We start from the raw sequence: 15,371 nt of genomic DNA, 5'->3' as shown, positions 1-15,371 counted from the left end.
CATACTGCTCAGCTCAAGTTCATTCCTCCAATTTAGCAGAATTTCCCCACATTCTCTTAAACTCTTAGTCCCTACCAATCTACGGTACAGAAAGGATATTGTGTGGTGATCTGGGTCTTCCACATCAAACATGTCTGAGGAATTCCAATCTGTCACCCCCCAGAGATTGTATGTAATGTCACCTTTGCAGATAAGCAAAGAAGTAGAACCAAGTAATGCACACAGAATTGGAAGGTCTTAATATGCCCCCCTTCACTCGCAATCCCTGCTCCACCCAGCTTTTAAAAATTTGAGACTGAATCGAGCAGGAATGTCTTGGGAAATAGAAGGTTTAAAATGAAGTAAAGAGTGCACATACCTCCATGTCTGGACAAGTGAAGATAACCTTAAACATAGTGTTTTACTATCAGGCAAAGCAGCCAAAGAGGAATGTAAAACGAACCCCGGACTCAAGGTGTAATCAGTGCTTTCTCCATAGCTCTAGGAGTATAAAAACTTGTTTTAAGAAGCCAATCTGCCACATGCCTCAAATTGCATGCTAAGTTGTAAAACCTAACATCCGCCAGCCCCAAACCCCCGTTGTCCCATTTAGCTACCAATTTAAGTGCAATTCTAGATTTCCCTGGTTTCCAGAGAGATATCCCTGGTTTCCAGAGATTTCCCTTTAGCGCTTTCTCAAATTTCCCCAAATCCTGCCATGTCAAGAAACATGGAAATGTGTGGAATAAATATAGCCATTAAGGTTGTATTGATCATCTGGAACAAATTGATTTTTCAGGAAAATTTTTCCCAAACTTGCTTTTTATGTCTGTAAATGAGTGCCATAGGACTCTAGTGATTTGAGTAAATGCTTTACCCTTCTGACTATATTACATTAAAAATATGATATACTGCTCTGAAATAATATATAAAACTGAAGATACAAGATAGCACCAGTAGAATATCATAATTTAAAAGTAAAAATACTAAAAGGAAGTATAGATGATGTATAAGGTACTGTTGGATATATAGTGCATAAGTTAGTAATAATTTTCAACTTAACACAATAAAAATTTTAAATTGAACTTATTTTTTTTGTTTGCATTACAGGCAATTGAACAAAAGATTAAAGGTATGTTATTTTAAAATAAATTACTTTTTTACAAGACAGTTAATGTGATTGACTGTTAAATACTGTATTTCATTTTTTGAATGTGTGTGCTCGCATATGTATAGATACCTATACATCGAGCTCTGTCTTTCCATAATAACCTGAGATATGCCATGCTGGGTCAGCCCAAACTGTCACTGATCGTGGCCAATCAGGGTCACTAGGAAGTACCCTAAAGAGTAGCTCTATCCTTACTGTTAACTCCCAGGATAAGAAGTGGCTTTCCCAAATCTACCTGGCTATTAATGGTTTTCCTAGCATGTAGACAGATGGACTCAGGACCAGTGGATTTATGCGCCCCTGCCAGCAAATGGAGACAGAGCAAGCATTTCATTTTTGAGCATGAGCCGTTCTGTTGCATGTTTATCACAGCGATGACGCCAGTAAGCAAGAAGCCTAAGCGTCGTCTTGTTTGTGTTGCCTGTCATATTAGGGCTTCTCAGCCTGATCTGACTGTCAGTGCTGCTCAGGCACTAAGGGAGAGTTGTTGTCCTCGGAGTTTGCTAAGTCTGGCTCTTCCCATTCTGATGATGGGTTGGTCATGGCCTTGACTGGGGGGGGGATGCCAGATCTTGGTTCTCCCTTGACTGGCTCCTCTGTGTGACCAGCTCCAGTTCCTTCTGGGCTTGGTCTGGACCCGGCTGCTTTTTCTTGGATGGAATTTTTTTCAAGGCTTTCCTTTCTTCAGGTGCATTCCTCTGCTTCCCCCTTCCCTCTTCCAGTCCTGTACCTAAGCGCCAGGGCTTGCCTCAGCTCCCTGCAGGTGTTCCCGACAGGAATCTGGATGGCACTGATGTTGAAGTTGATCTTGATTCCCTGGAAGATGAGGAAATTCTGCCAGGGCTGTAACTATCTCGAACCATTTTGTGGTTCTTTCATAGAGATGAACTGCCGGTCCTGATTTCCCAGACCTTGAAACAGCTGGGTGTTCCTAGTTTGGATACTATGTCAAAGCTGAGGAAGAATCCCATTTTGGTTTCAGACTTTCAGATACTTGAAAGGTTTTAATGATCCATGGTCAACAACAAACCTTTTCTGTTGGAAAAAATTCAGTAGAACTTCATGGAGTACACCCTAGTCCTAAGAACCTGCCATACTAGGTCAGACCAAGGGTCCATCAAGCCCAGCATCCTGTTTCCAACAGTGGCCAATCCAGGTCATAAGAACCTGGCAAGTACCCAAAAACTAAGTCTATTTCTTGTTACCCTTGCTAGTAATAGCAGTGGCTATTTTCTAAGTCAACTTAATTAATAGCAGGTAATGGACTTCTCCTGTTATCTGAGAGTAAATAACAGATTTACATTAACCTGTTTAAGTCCTTTCATGATTTTGTAGATCACTATCATATCCCCCCCCCCCCCCAGCCTTCTGTTCTCCAAACTGAACAGCCCTAACTTCTTTAGCCTTTCCTCATAGGGGAGCCGTTCCATGCCCCTTCTTTGCACTTTCTCCAAAGCAACCATATCTTTTTTGAGATATGGCAACCAGAATTGCACACAGTATTCAAGGTGCGGTCTCACCTTGGAGAGATACTGAGGCATTATGACATCCACCGTTTTGCCATTCTCTTCCTAATAATTCCTAATATTGTTTGCTTTTTTGACCACCACAGCCCACTGAGCCAATGATTTCAATGCATTATCCACTATGATGCCTAGATCTTTTTCCTGGGTGGTAGCTTCTAATATGGAACCTAACATTGTGTAACTACAGCAAGGGTTATTTTTCCCTGTATGCAACACCTTGCACTTGTCCACATTAAATTTCATCTGCCATTTGGAAGCCCATTACTCCAGTTTCACAAGGCCTGCAATTTATCACAATCCACTGGGATTTAACTACTCCGCATAATTTTGTGTCATCTGCAAATTTGATCACCTCACTCGTTGGTCCCCTTTCCAGATCATTTATAAATATATTAAAAAGTACCAGTCTATGTACAGATCCCTGAGGCACTCCGCTGTTTACCTTTTTCCACTCAGAAAACAGACCATTTAATCCTACTCTGTTTAACCAGTTGCAATCCACAAAAGGACATCACCTCCTATCCCATGACTTTTTAGTTTTCTTAGAAGCCGCTCATGAGGGACTTTGTCAAACACCTTCTAAAAATCCAAATACACCACATCTACTGGTTCACCTTTGTTCACATGTTTATTCACCCCTTCAAAAAGCATTCCCTTAGAGTTAAGAGCAGGACGAAAGACATTTTCACATTAATTCGTTCTTTCCCCAGCCCCTAGCATATAACTTCCCGAAGAGATCATTATTGAATTGTACTTAATCATATAATCATGTTACTTATTTATATATAATCATATATACATATAATCATGTTGATAATCATATAACCATTTATTTATTTACTAACTCGCATATTTATTAACTGTTTAGCAATATGTACTAATTTGTTAACTTGATTAATCTGTTCAATGTAAACTGCTAAATGAAGCGATAGTGCTTGTTCCTTGTAAACCGGGGTGATATGTATATTATACAGGAACTTCCGGTATATAAATCCTTTAAATAAATAAATAAATGTAGGAGATTTGTGAGGCAAGACTCCCCTTGGATAAATCCATGCTGGCTGTGTCCCATTTAACCATGTCTATCTAAATGTTTTGTGATTTTATTCCTTATAACAGTTTCCATTATTTTTCCCAGCACTGAAGTCGGGCTCACTCCTGGTTCCTTTTTTAAATATTGGGATTACATTGGCCATTTTCTAGTCTTCAGGTACAATGGATGATTTTAAAGATTAATTGAAATAGGTCTGAAATGTTGTATTTTAGTTCTTTCAGAACTCTGGGGTGTATACCATCTGGTCCAAGTGCTTTACTACTCCTCTGTTTGTCAATCAGGCCTACCACATCTTCCAGGTTCACCGTGATTTGGTTCAGTTCATCTGAATAGTCACCCTTAAAAACAGTCTCCGGAATGGGTATCTCCCCAACATCCTCTTCAGTAAACACCAAAGCAAAGAATTTTTTTAGTCTTTCCACGATGGTCTTATCTTCCCTAAGTGCTCCTCGATCATCTAACAGTCCAGCTGACTCACAGGCTTTCTGCTTCAGATACATTTTTAAAAGTTTTTATTAGTTTTTGCCTCTACGGCCAACTTCTTTTCAAATTCTCTTAGCCTGCCTTATCAATGTCTTACATTTAACTTGCCAGTGCTTATGCTTTATCCTATTTTCTTCTGATGGATCCTTCTTCCAGTTTTTGAATGAAGATCTTTTGGCTAAAATAGCTTCTTTCACCTCCCCTTTTAACCATGCCGGTAATCGTTTGACCTTCCTTCCACCTTTGTTAATGTGTGGGATACATCTGGACTGTGCTTCTAGGATGGTATTTTTAACAGCATCCACATATGTTGCACACTGAACCTTTTGTAGCTGCAATTTTCTTTTTTTTTTAATTAACTATTTTTCCCATTTTATCAAAGTTTCCCTTTTGTTTAGTGCTAGAGCCATGGATTTACCATATTTTTCGCTCCATAAGATGCACTTTTTTCCCCCCAAAAGTGTGTGGGGGGGGGGGGGGAAATGTCTGTGCGTCTTATGGAGCGAATATAAAAAAATAATTTTTATTAACTACAACCCCCCCACCCTCCTGACCCCCCCCCCCAAGACTTGCCAAAAGTCCCTGGTGGTCCAGCAGGGGTCCTGGGAGCGATCTCCCCCTCTCGAGCATTCGGCTGCCAGTAATCAAAATGGCGCCGGTAGCCCTTTGCCCTTACCATGAGACAGGGGCTACCGATGCCATTGGTTGGCCCCTGTCACATGGTAGGAGCAATGGATGGTTCATGCCATTTTTTTAATTTGGAGTAATGTGACTAACTCTTAAAGAATTCCTGCAAATGTTATCCTGACTACAAGTTAAATTAATTCATCTTGGGTTTTTTTGGGGTTTTTTTTCAAAATTAAAAGGAATATTAGGAACACAGGAAAAATAATAAAAATAAAGACACTATTTCAAGAAGGTTTTTTGACTGGTGATGGTGCATTTTTTAAATCCATTTTGAAAGCCCTGTGGCTGGAAACTTGGCATCTGAAGTCTTTTTCCTTCTTTTTTATCATATACATTTGTGATAATTTTGTTTGTGTGCTTTTCAAGTATCTTGAGCCGGGTACTTCTATACTTATTTTTAAATAATAAACAATCATTTTTAAAATGATTTATTAAATAGTAAGAACATTTAATGTATAAATAATTCTGTAGTGATCCTCATTCAGTGCAGCTGATTGTTTCTTCGTAAATATTTAAAAAAATAATTAAAGTTTAGTCATTGAAACAAGAGCAATATCTTCAGTTCCAAACCTTTAGAACATTCTCCCATTGACTAAAAGTTCAAATAGTCTGAGATGCTGTCCCACAATAATTTTGCTATATGTGTAGCTGCCATTAAAGGTACATGAGTGCATCTGTCTCAGGACTTGCAAGTGTTAACTCGTTGGCAAATATTTGAGATATTTTCCAGATCAGCTAGCTGAGCTTTTAGCTCAGGCCATTTTTTTTCCCAGAAGGAAATTTCTAGTACTGCAGTTTGCTCTGTGTATTTCTGAAAGGCAGATTTCCTCCTTTTGCCCTTAGAATTCCAGCACTGTCAGTTCTTGGGTGCATGTCTTGTGAATTGGCAACCTTTAAATGAGAGGGTGAAGCTGCTATCTTTACGTGACTTTAATTTGTAAGTTGATTCTGCTCCGGTTACCCTCTTCCACCATCTGCATCAGTTATTTGAGTGGCTGCCATGTTTTGGTGGGGGAGGTTAAATCAGTGGAATTGGCAAGCGCTGCTGAAGCGGTAAAATGACACCGTGCTTCTCCATTTTCTACTGAAATCTGCAGAGTGGGGAAAGCAACAGGAGTTGGAAACATCTTTTTTTTTTTTTTCATTCTCTTTGCGTAATCTTAATCTCCCCCCACTCCCTTTCTGAAGTTTCTGAAGGTTTGTATTGTCTATTTTATGCTCAAAGTTTGTGGATTGCTTTATGATGATTAATACTGCCTGTCAACAGAGTAAAATCCTTGCACACAAAACGCAAAGGCTTTGGAAAGATGTGGAGAAAACAGTGGAAACCAAGAAGAATCCCAAGATCGGAATCTGCTGCTGCTTAAATTTTAATACAGTCTTAAACTGTTCATTTAATAGGTTATTTTAGTTCTGAGTTGTCTCTCCAAAGGAAGGTGAAACAAAGCAGGTAGTGTGCTTGCCAGTCTGCTCTGTATTGCTTGTTCTGGCTTTGAAAGGTGGAAGGTATGAGGTGCACTGCTGGTACGTTTTAAAGAGCAGGTTGAAATGTTGAACATTTGTTTGCATTGTTTGATATGGAAAGGAGCTATCAAGTTAGCAAGTAGAACATACATTACTTTTCACTTGGTTGGCATTCATACAGGCTGATGCAATAAGGTATGTCCAGTCTAGCGCACGGTTTTACTCCTGATTGGGCCTGCGTTTTGGGTAGCACGGCCTAACCATTGCATACTGGACAGTGCCCATCACATATAATTCCATGGAAATGAAGGTGTTAGCTATTACCGCCCAGTGCAGGAAAGTGCGCCCAATGCCCATTGTTTTGAGTCAGAAAATTAACTCCAGCTCTGGAGGTAAAGTTTACTCGCAATCAAGGGCTCCTGAGAAACATAAACATAGTTCTCTGTGCTGCGATAAATGTGCCCCTTGAAAGGTAGGGTTGTTTAGAGAGATTAGTATTAGATTGTTGTTTGAGGTTAGGAAAAAAAAATGTATATATAGGGAGTAAGTGGAGTGGAGCATGATGATTAGCTAAAAAAAAAATTGTGGGCGATTACTTTGTTTGATAAACAACATGCATTGCAGATTTCCGTATTTTCATGTTAATGATGCATTTTTGTTAGGAATACACAATTTAGATGACTGTGTGCCCTATGTAATATGCACATCCACATCCTCTCTAAGCTTAATATAATGCCCTTTTTGTATGCCTCTCTACTTTCTTTCTCATTTGAATATTATATTAGGCACATAGAGGATGTGGATGTGCAAGCGTTAGGAAAAGTGCCCATTTTTTGCACGTGTCTTATTACGGCATGGGCTCTCCCTTAAGAAGAGCCAGGTGAGCGGGGGGGGGTGGGAGTTGGTAATCCATGACTGGTCTCTGCCTGCAACATCCCGAGAGATTGATAGCCAGGGGTCTGGCACCCACTCTCCTTCCATGGTCTCCACCCTAGTGCCTTCGTCCAGATTCAGTGATGTATGCCTCTTTATTGAGGGTTTTGTCCTGAAAGGGAGCTGTGCTTTTAATTTGTTTAAAAAAAAATCTAGGCTTTCAGCCTGCAAGGCCTGACAGGCGGTGTGAGGCATCAGCGGGAGCTGATAGCACCATGGGAAGTGAGTGTCAGGCTCTCGTCAGCCCCAGGGCTGGAGCAGTTTGAGGAGGGTGGATCGCACTGGCAGCAGGACTCCTGTGATCGTGCATCTCAGTGTGCCTGATTAACTACATGGCACTGCGATCGAGCCATGTGTGCAGGGAAAATGGCACAGACTTCTTTCTGTGGGGAATCCTGCATATGGTGTAAGGCTCGCAGCATGGATCACTTAATTCAGCTGCGATGTGTTAGGACTGTGGCCGGAGGGGCGGCGGCAGAGGGAACTTCCACCGAGGCAGACAGCAGAAGGAGAGTTAGCAGGTTGGAAGGCCTGCTGCAGAGGTCCCTGGGGGGATCAGAGATGCGGCTAACTTGACTGAGATGCACTGTAGGAAGTAGGTGGCTTCCAGAGGGCCTAGGAACTCCCTCTGCCCCTGTCTCTGATGGTCCAAGCTGCAGCAGAGAATCAGGAATGGTGTGGGGAGAGTCTGATGCCAGCATATAGGCCGAGGATTTTGTGGAGATAGAACATTTCTCAGCGGATTTTGTTCGTATCCTTCACAAGGCCTATTTGCCAAGGAAGGGGGGCAAGGAGAAAGCGGGCCCTGGACCAGCAGCTGCGGCACCCCTCTAAGAGAGCGAAGATGGTCCCAGTTGGGGGGCTCTGGAGGTTTGTGGTTTGGGGACTTGCTCAGATGTCTGGGTCTGAGGTGTGCTGCAGTTCAGGATGAGGACGACTCCAATGTCTGGGTCTGAGGTGTGCTGCAGTTCAGGAGGATCCAGCGGATGATTCAGGGAATAACGGTCCTGTGGATGGTGGTCCACAGGCGGATCCGGATGCTGATCCTGATGCCAATCTGGATGCAGAAAAGGACGCCCATGATCCAGGTGATGTGCTGGTGGCGGAAGGAGATGACCCGAGGATTGCTCGATTGTTCAGGAAGGAGTTGCAGCCCCTTATTCCACAGGTCCTGGAGGAGTTAGAAATTAAGGTTGCCCAAGAGAAGTCAGATAATGAAGAGGTGTACCTGGTTGTAGATGGACTGCGTGGCCCTCCTAGGGCCTTTCCAGTGCCCAAAAAGGTGAAGAAGTTAGTAAATCAGGATTGGGATTCTCCTGAGGTGGTGTTTGATAAAGTTCCTCATGAGAGGCTTCTAGGAAAAGTAAAAAGTCATGGGATAGGTGGCGATGTCCTTTCGTGGATTACAAACTGGCTAAAAGACAGGAAACAGAGAGTAGGAGTAAATGGACAATTTTCTCAGTGGAAGGGAGTGGGCAGTGGAGTGCCTCAGGGATCTGTATTGGGACCCTTACTTTTCAATATATTTATAAATGATCTGGAAAGAAATACGATGAGTGAGGTTATCAAATTTGTGGACTATACAAAATTATTCAGAGTAGTTAAATCACAAGCGGATTGTGATACATTACAGGAGGACCTTGCAAGACTGGAAGATTGGGCATCCAAATGGCAGATGAAATTTAATGTGGATAAGTGCAAGGTGTTGCATATAGGGAAAAATAACCCTTGCTGTAGTTACACGATGTTAGGTTCCATATTAGGAATTGCCACCCAGGAAAAAGGTCTAGGCATCATAGTGGATAATACTTAAAATCGTTGGTTCAGTGTGCTGCAGCAGTCAAAAAAGCAAACAGAATGTTGGGAATTATTAGAAAGGGAATGGTGAATAAAACGGAAAATGTCATAATGCCTCTGTATCGCTCCATGGTGAGACCGCACCTTGAATACTGTGTACGATTCTGGTCGCCGCATCTCAAAAAAGATATAGTTGCGATGGAGAAGGTACAGAGAAGGGCAACCAAAATGATAAAGGGGATGGAACAGCTCCTCTATGAGGAAAGGCTGAAGAGGTTAGGCCTGTTCAGCTTGGAGAAGAGACGGCAGAGGGGGGGATATGATAGAGGTCTTTAAAATCATGAGAGGTCTTGAACGAGTAGATGTGAATCGGTTATTTACTATTTTGGATAATAGAAGGACTAGGGGGCACGCCATGAAGTTAGCATGTAGCACATTTAAGACTAATCAAAGAAAATTCTTTTTCACTCAATGCACAATTAAACTCTGGAATTTGTTGCCAGAGGATGTGGTTAGTGCATTAGTGTAGCTGGGTTCAAAAAAGGTTTAGATAAATTCTTGGAAGAGAAGTCCATTAACTGCTATTAATCAAGTTGACTTAGAAAATAGCCACTGCTATTAATTGAATGAGTAGCGTGGGATATACTTAGTTTTTGGGTACTTGCCAGGTTCTTGTGGCCTGTATTGGCCTCTGTTGGAAACAGGATGCTGGACTTGATGGACCTTTGGTCTGACCCAGCATGCCAATTTCTTATGTTCTTATGTAGATTTGCTGAGCCGCAACCTGGAGTTCTCTTTACATGTTTGCGGCTCTCTACTGCTTGGACAAGGATGGGCATCAGGACAGTGCCTTTGGTCAAGCTGTCCTGCGCAGTCTGTTCCAGTCCTGAACCCAACTCTTCCTGCCTCGTGCCTCTGGTGGGAACCAGACACTCCCCTGCCAGCCATCAGCACTGCAGTTGTTGTAACCGTTGGCACCTTGTTCGGTTGCTTTTGGTCTTGTCTGTTAACAGGGACAGTCTAGAGCTTGGTATTCACCCACATCTGAGGACCACCATCTTGCTTGTCCTAGGAGAAAGTGCAGTTGCTTTCCTGTAACAGGTGTTAACATAAGAACGTGCCATACTGGGTCAGACCAAGGGTCCATCAAGCCCAGCATCCTGTTTCCAACAGTGGCCAATCCAGGCCATAAGAACCTGGCAAGTACCCAAAAACTAAGTCTATTCCATGTAACCATTGCTAATGGCAGTGGCTATTCTCTTAAGTGAACTTAATAGCAGGTAATGGACTTCTCCTCCAAGAACTTATCCAATCCTTTTTCTACTAGGGCAGCAGGATGCTAATCCTCAGGAATTCCACCCGCCTCCCCATGGAGTTGGGTTCTCCCTCCAGTTTGCTGTTTTATTTTTTGCTCGTATTTTTTCCTATGTTACGAGACTGAAGGAGGACCTCGTGTGGACGTGTGGATAGTAGCATGCTGGTCAAAGTTTTCCATGCCGGCCTCCATCAGATGGTGTCACCCACATGCAAGGACTAACATCCTGTTGTCCTAGGAGAACTCCTGTTACAGGTTAGCGGCTGCGCTCTCTCCTTTCTTATCCACAGCCAAGTCCAAAGGCCAATGTCTTTGCAAGGGCCGCACTTCTATTTGAGCCTGTAACAAGGGCCAGACCAGGAAAAAGATACTTTATTTTTGAACTAGTCTTTGGAAAATGATATACTTCCTTGTCTTGTTTTCTGTTTTTCATTGGAAAGTAAATATATTTTACATAATTTTGTCTCAGGAAAATATAAGTAAAATTACTAAAGTATGTTTGACAATGAACTGTGAATGGGTGCCGTCCTATGCCATAATGGGATTCTGCTCATAGTTAAGTGTTTTTTTTTTTACTTTGCAGAGCACTGATATCCCTTTCTTGTGTGCTTAACAAAACTCAGTGTATAAATCTCTTATCCTAAAACGGAAGCTTGTTTTCTTGATCTAGTTGATATTAGTTACTTAGGAGTGCACATTCAAACTTTTTATTTTGTTTCATTTATTTGTTGTATGGAGGTGGCTGTACTTCCATACAACAAAATGGCCTCGGCTTCAGGGCCTATAGATAACATTTTTAAATACCGACCTGATGGGCCAGGAATGAGTGGATAACATTGCTGCCCCATTTGGATATCTAGGCCCCTCAAACAGGGTAAGATGGGATGTAGGAAGTGGGATAGGGGAAGACTCAGGAGTTTCAGTATTTATATTTTGCTAGTGGCAGCGGCTGCAGATTTATTACATTTTGTTTTGTTTTAATTTTAAATGACTTATTTATATCTTACTTTTCCAAAAGAGAATTGAGTGTTTTACAGTAAATTATAACAATAGATACATAATGCATATAGTACATATAATACATAGACATAAATGCAGCATAAATTTACATTGGTGAGAGGCACAGTATAAACAAATACAGGATAACGACCATCGGTGCGAGAGAGCAGTATTGAGAGCCTCATGGGTGTAAATACATGGGAAATTAATTTGAACAGAAGCATATGTCTGTTAGTTACCTGGTCTTGCAGTCATTTGTACCCTCAGAGTTTGATACATACTTGTGATGTGCTTTATTAATTCTCCTGGTCCTCATTTTCCATGTTCATTGTGTCTCTAAAATGCAGAAGTTGGTGTATTCTGGTTAGAAGCTTATTGTATGTGATGCTTCAGAGACTTTTTCTTTTTCATGAACTTGCATGGGTGGGGGTTTTAAGGTTTGTTTTTTTTTTGTTTTTTTTTAAACAAAGTGCTGTAGAATACTGGAGTTTCTGTCTGTGGTGTGTGTTAATTTTGGTGCATAATTTTCTATTGCCAAAAATATTACATGACATAAAGAAAATAGATGCATATGCTAACTAAGAACATAAGTTACATTACTGGTGCTGCCTTGGAGGAAGAAGGTCTCATAATGGGAGAGCACCAACCAGGTGTAGCAGGAAAGGATCCTGTAGCAAGGACCTGCTCTCTAGGTGATGCATTGTCCTTTCGCACTGAGGATATCTCCCCAAGGCCTACTGCCCAGGAGGGAAGGGTTAGGTCGGCCGTCATAGTTGGTGATTCGATTATTAGGAATGTAGATAGCTGGGTGGCGGGTGGGCGTGAGGATCGCCTGGTAACATGCCTACCTGGTGCGAAGGTGGCGGACCTCACGCGTCACCTAGATAGGATTTTAGACAGTGCTGGGGAGGAGCCGGCTGTCGTGGTACACGTGGGCACCAACGACATAGGAAAATGTGGGAGGGAGGTTCTGGAAGCCAAATTTAGGCTCTTAGGTAGAAAGATTAAATCCAGAACCTCCAGGGTAGCATTCTCTGAAATGCTCCCTGTTCCACGCGCAGGTCACCAGAGGCAGGCAGAGCTCCGGAGTCTCAATGCGTGGATGAGACGATGGTGCAAGGAAGAGGGATTCAGTTTTGTTAGGAACTGGGGAACCTTTTGGGGAAGGGGGAGTCTCTTCCGAAGGGATGGGCTCCACCTTAACCAGGGTGGAACCAGACTGCTGGCGCTAACCTTTAAAAAGGAGATAGAGCAGCTTTTAAACTAGAACAAAGGGGAAAGCCGACAGTCGCTCAGCAGCGCATGGTTCGGAGAGATGTATCTTTAAAGGATTCTAATGATGCATTAGAATTAGGGCATCCCGACAGTGAGGTTCCAATAATTAGAAAAGTAGTCCAAGTGCCTGTAACTAAAAACTCACCTGAGCTAAAAAATTCTAACTTATCCCTATCAATTAAAAAGCAGAATAAAAATACAAACAAAAAACAAACTTTGAAATGTTTGTATGCTAATGCCAGAAGTCTAAGAAGTAAGATGGGAGAATTAGAATGTATAGCAGTAAATGATGACATAGACTTAATTGGCATCTCAGAGACATGGTGGAAAGAGGATAACCAATGGAACAGTGCTATACCGGGGTACAAATTATATCGCAATGACAGAGAGGAGCAGTCGGGAGGAGGTGTGGCGCTTTATGTCCGGGATGGCATAGAGTCCAACAGGATAAACATCCTGCATGAGACTAAATACAAAATTGAATCTTTATGGGTAGAAATCCCTTGTGTATCAGGGAAGACTACAGTGATACGGGTATACTACCGTCCACCTGGTCAAGATGGTGAGATGGACAGTGAAATGCTAAGAAAAATTAGGGAAGCTAACCAAATTGGTAGTGCAGTAATAATGGGAGACTTCAATTACCCCAATATAGACTGGGTAAATGTATCATCGGGTCACGCTAGAGAGATAACGTTCCTGGATGGAATAAATGATAGCTTTATGGAGCAATTGGTTCAGGAACCGACGAGAGAGGGAGCAATTTTAGATCTAATTCTCAGTGGAGCACAGGACTTGGTGAGAGAGGTAACGGTGGTGGGGCCGCTTGGCAATAGTGATCATAATATGATCAAATTTGATTTAATGACTGGAAAAGGAACAGTGTGCAAATCCAAGGCTCTCGTGCTAAACTTTCAAAAGGGAAACTTTGATAAAATGAGAAAAATTGTTAGAAAAAAACTGAAAGGAGCAGCTACAAAAGTAAAAAATGTCCAAGAGGCGTGGTCATTGTTAAAAAATACCATTCTAGAAGCGCAGTCCAGATGTATTCCACACATTAAGAAAGGTGGAAAGAAGGCAAAACGATTACCGGCATGGTTAAAAGGGGAGGTGAAAGAAGCTATTTTAGCCAAAAGATCTTCATTCAAAAATTGGAAGAAGGATCCAACAGAAGAAAATAGGATAAAGCATAAACATTGGCAAGTTAAATGTAAGACATTGATAAGACAGGCTAAGAGAGAATTTGAAAAGAAGTTGGCTGTAGAGGCAAAAACTCACAGTAAAAACTTTTTTAAATATATCCGAAGCAGAAAGCCTGTGAGGGAGTCAGTTGGACCGTTAGATGATCGAGGGGTTAAAGGGGCACTTAGAGAAGATAAGACCATCGCGGAAAGATTAAATGATTTCTTTGCTTCGGTGTTTACTGAAGAGGATGTTGGGGAGGTACCCGTAATGGAGAAGGTTTTCATGGGTAATGATTCAGATGGACTGAATCAAATCACGGTGAACCTAGAAGATGTGGTAGGCCTGATTGACAAACTGAAGAGTAGTAAATCACCTGGACCAGATGGTATACACCCCAGAGTTCTGAAGGAACTAAAAAATGAAATTTCAGACCTATTAGTAAAAATTTGTAACTTATCATTAAAATCATCCATTGTACCTGAAGACTGGAGGATAGCAAATGTAACCCCAATATTTAAAAAGGGCTCCAGGGGCGATCCGGGAAACTACAGACCGGTTAGCCTGACTTCAGTGCCAGGAAAAATAGTGGAAAGTGTTCTAAACATCAAAATCACAGAACATATAGAAAGACATGGTTTAATGGAACAAAGTCAGCATGGCTTTACCCAGGGCAAGTCTTGCCTCACAAATCTGCTTCACTTTTTTGAAGGAGTTAATAAACATGTGGATAAAGGTGAACCGGTAGATGTAGTATACTTGGATTTTCAGAAGGCGTTTGACAAAGTTCCTCATGAGAGGCTTCTAGGAAAAGTAAAAAGTCATGGGATAGGTGGCGATGTCCTTTCGTGGATTGCAAACTGGCTAAAAGACAGGAAACAGAGAGTAGGATTAAATGGGCAATTTTCTCAGTGGAAGGGAGTGGACAGTGGAGTGCCTCAGGGATCTGTATTGGGACCCTTACTGTTCAATATATTTATAAATGATCTGGAAAGAAATACGAGTGAGATAATCAAATTTGCAGATGACACAAAATTGTGCAGAGTAGTTAAATCACAAGCAGATTGTGATAAATTGCAGGAAGACCTTGTGAGACTGGAAAATTGGGCATCCAAATGGCAGATGAAATTTAATGTGGATAAGTGCAAGGTGATGCATATAGGGAAAAATAACCCATGCTATAATTACACGATGTTGGGTTCCATATTAGGTGCTACAACCCAAGAAAGAGATCTAGGTGTCATAGTGGATAACACATTGAAATCGTCGGTTCAGTGTGCTGCGGCAGTCAAAAAAGCAAACAGAATGTTGGGAATTATTAGAAAAGGAATGATGAATAAAACGGAAAATGTCATAATGCCTCTGTATCGCTCCATGGTGAGACCGCACCTTGAATACTGTGTACAATTTTGGTCGCCGCATCTCAAAAAAGATATAATTGCGATGGAGAAGGTACAGAGAAGGGCTACCAAAATGATAAGGGGAATGGAACAACTCCCCTATGAG

The 15,371-nt window shown here is 41.7% G+C and overlaps 1 protein-coding gene across 5 annotated transcripts in view; it reads left to right on the top strand.

The window, feature by feature from the left end:
• TNRC6A (trinucleotide repeat containing adaptor 6A) overlaps window positions 1–15,371 on the top strand; it is a 163,525-nt gene that overhangs the window by 29,537 nt on the left and 118,617 nt on the right. For all 5 annotated transcript variants that reach the window (XM_029577637.1, XM_029577635.1, XM_029577634.1 and 2 more), the window contains exon 4: window positions 1,090–1,111. In XM_029577637.1, coding sequence (XP_029433497.1) covers window positions 1,090–1,111 — 22 coding nt within the window. The remainder of the gene's footprint in view (window positions 1–1,089; window positions 1,112–15,371) is intronic.

Source organism: Rhinatrema bivittatum, chromosome 14 (genome assembly GCF_901001135.1).
Source record: "Rhinatrema bivittatum chromosome 14, aRhiBiv1.1, whole genome shotgun sequence".
In the NCBI taxonomy this organism is placed as follows: Eukaryota; Metazoa; Chordata; class Amphibia; order Gymnophiona; family Rhinatrematidae; genus Rhinatrema; species Rhinatrema bivittatum.
Note: the sequence above shows the minus strand (reverse complement) of the source record. Positions and strands in the feature narration are given on the sequence as shown.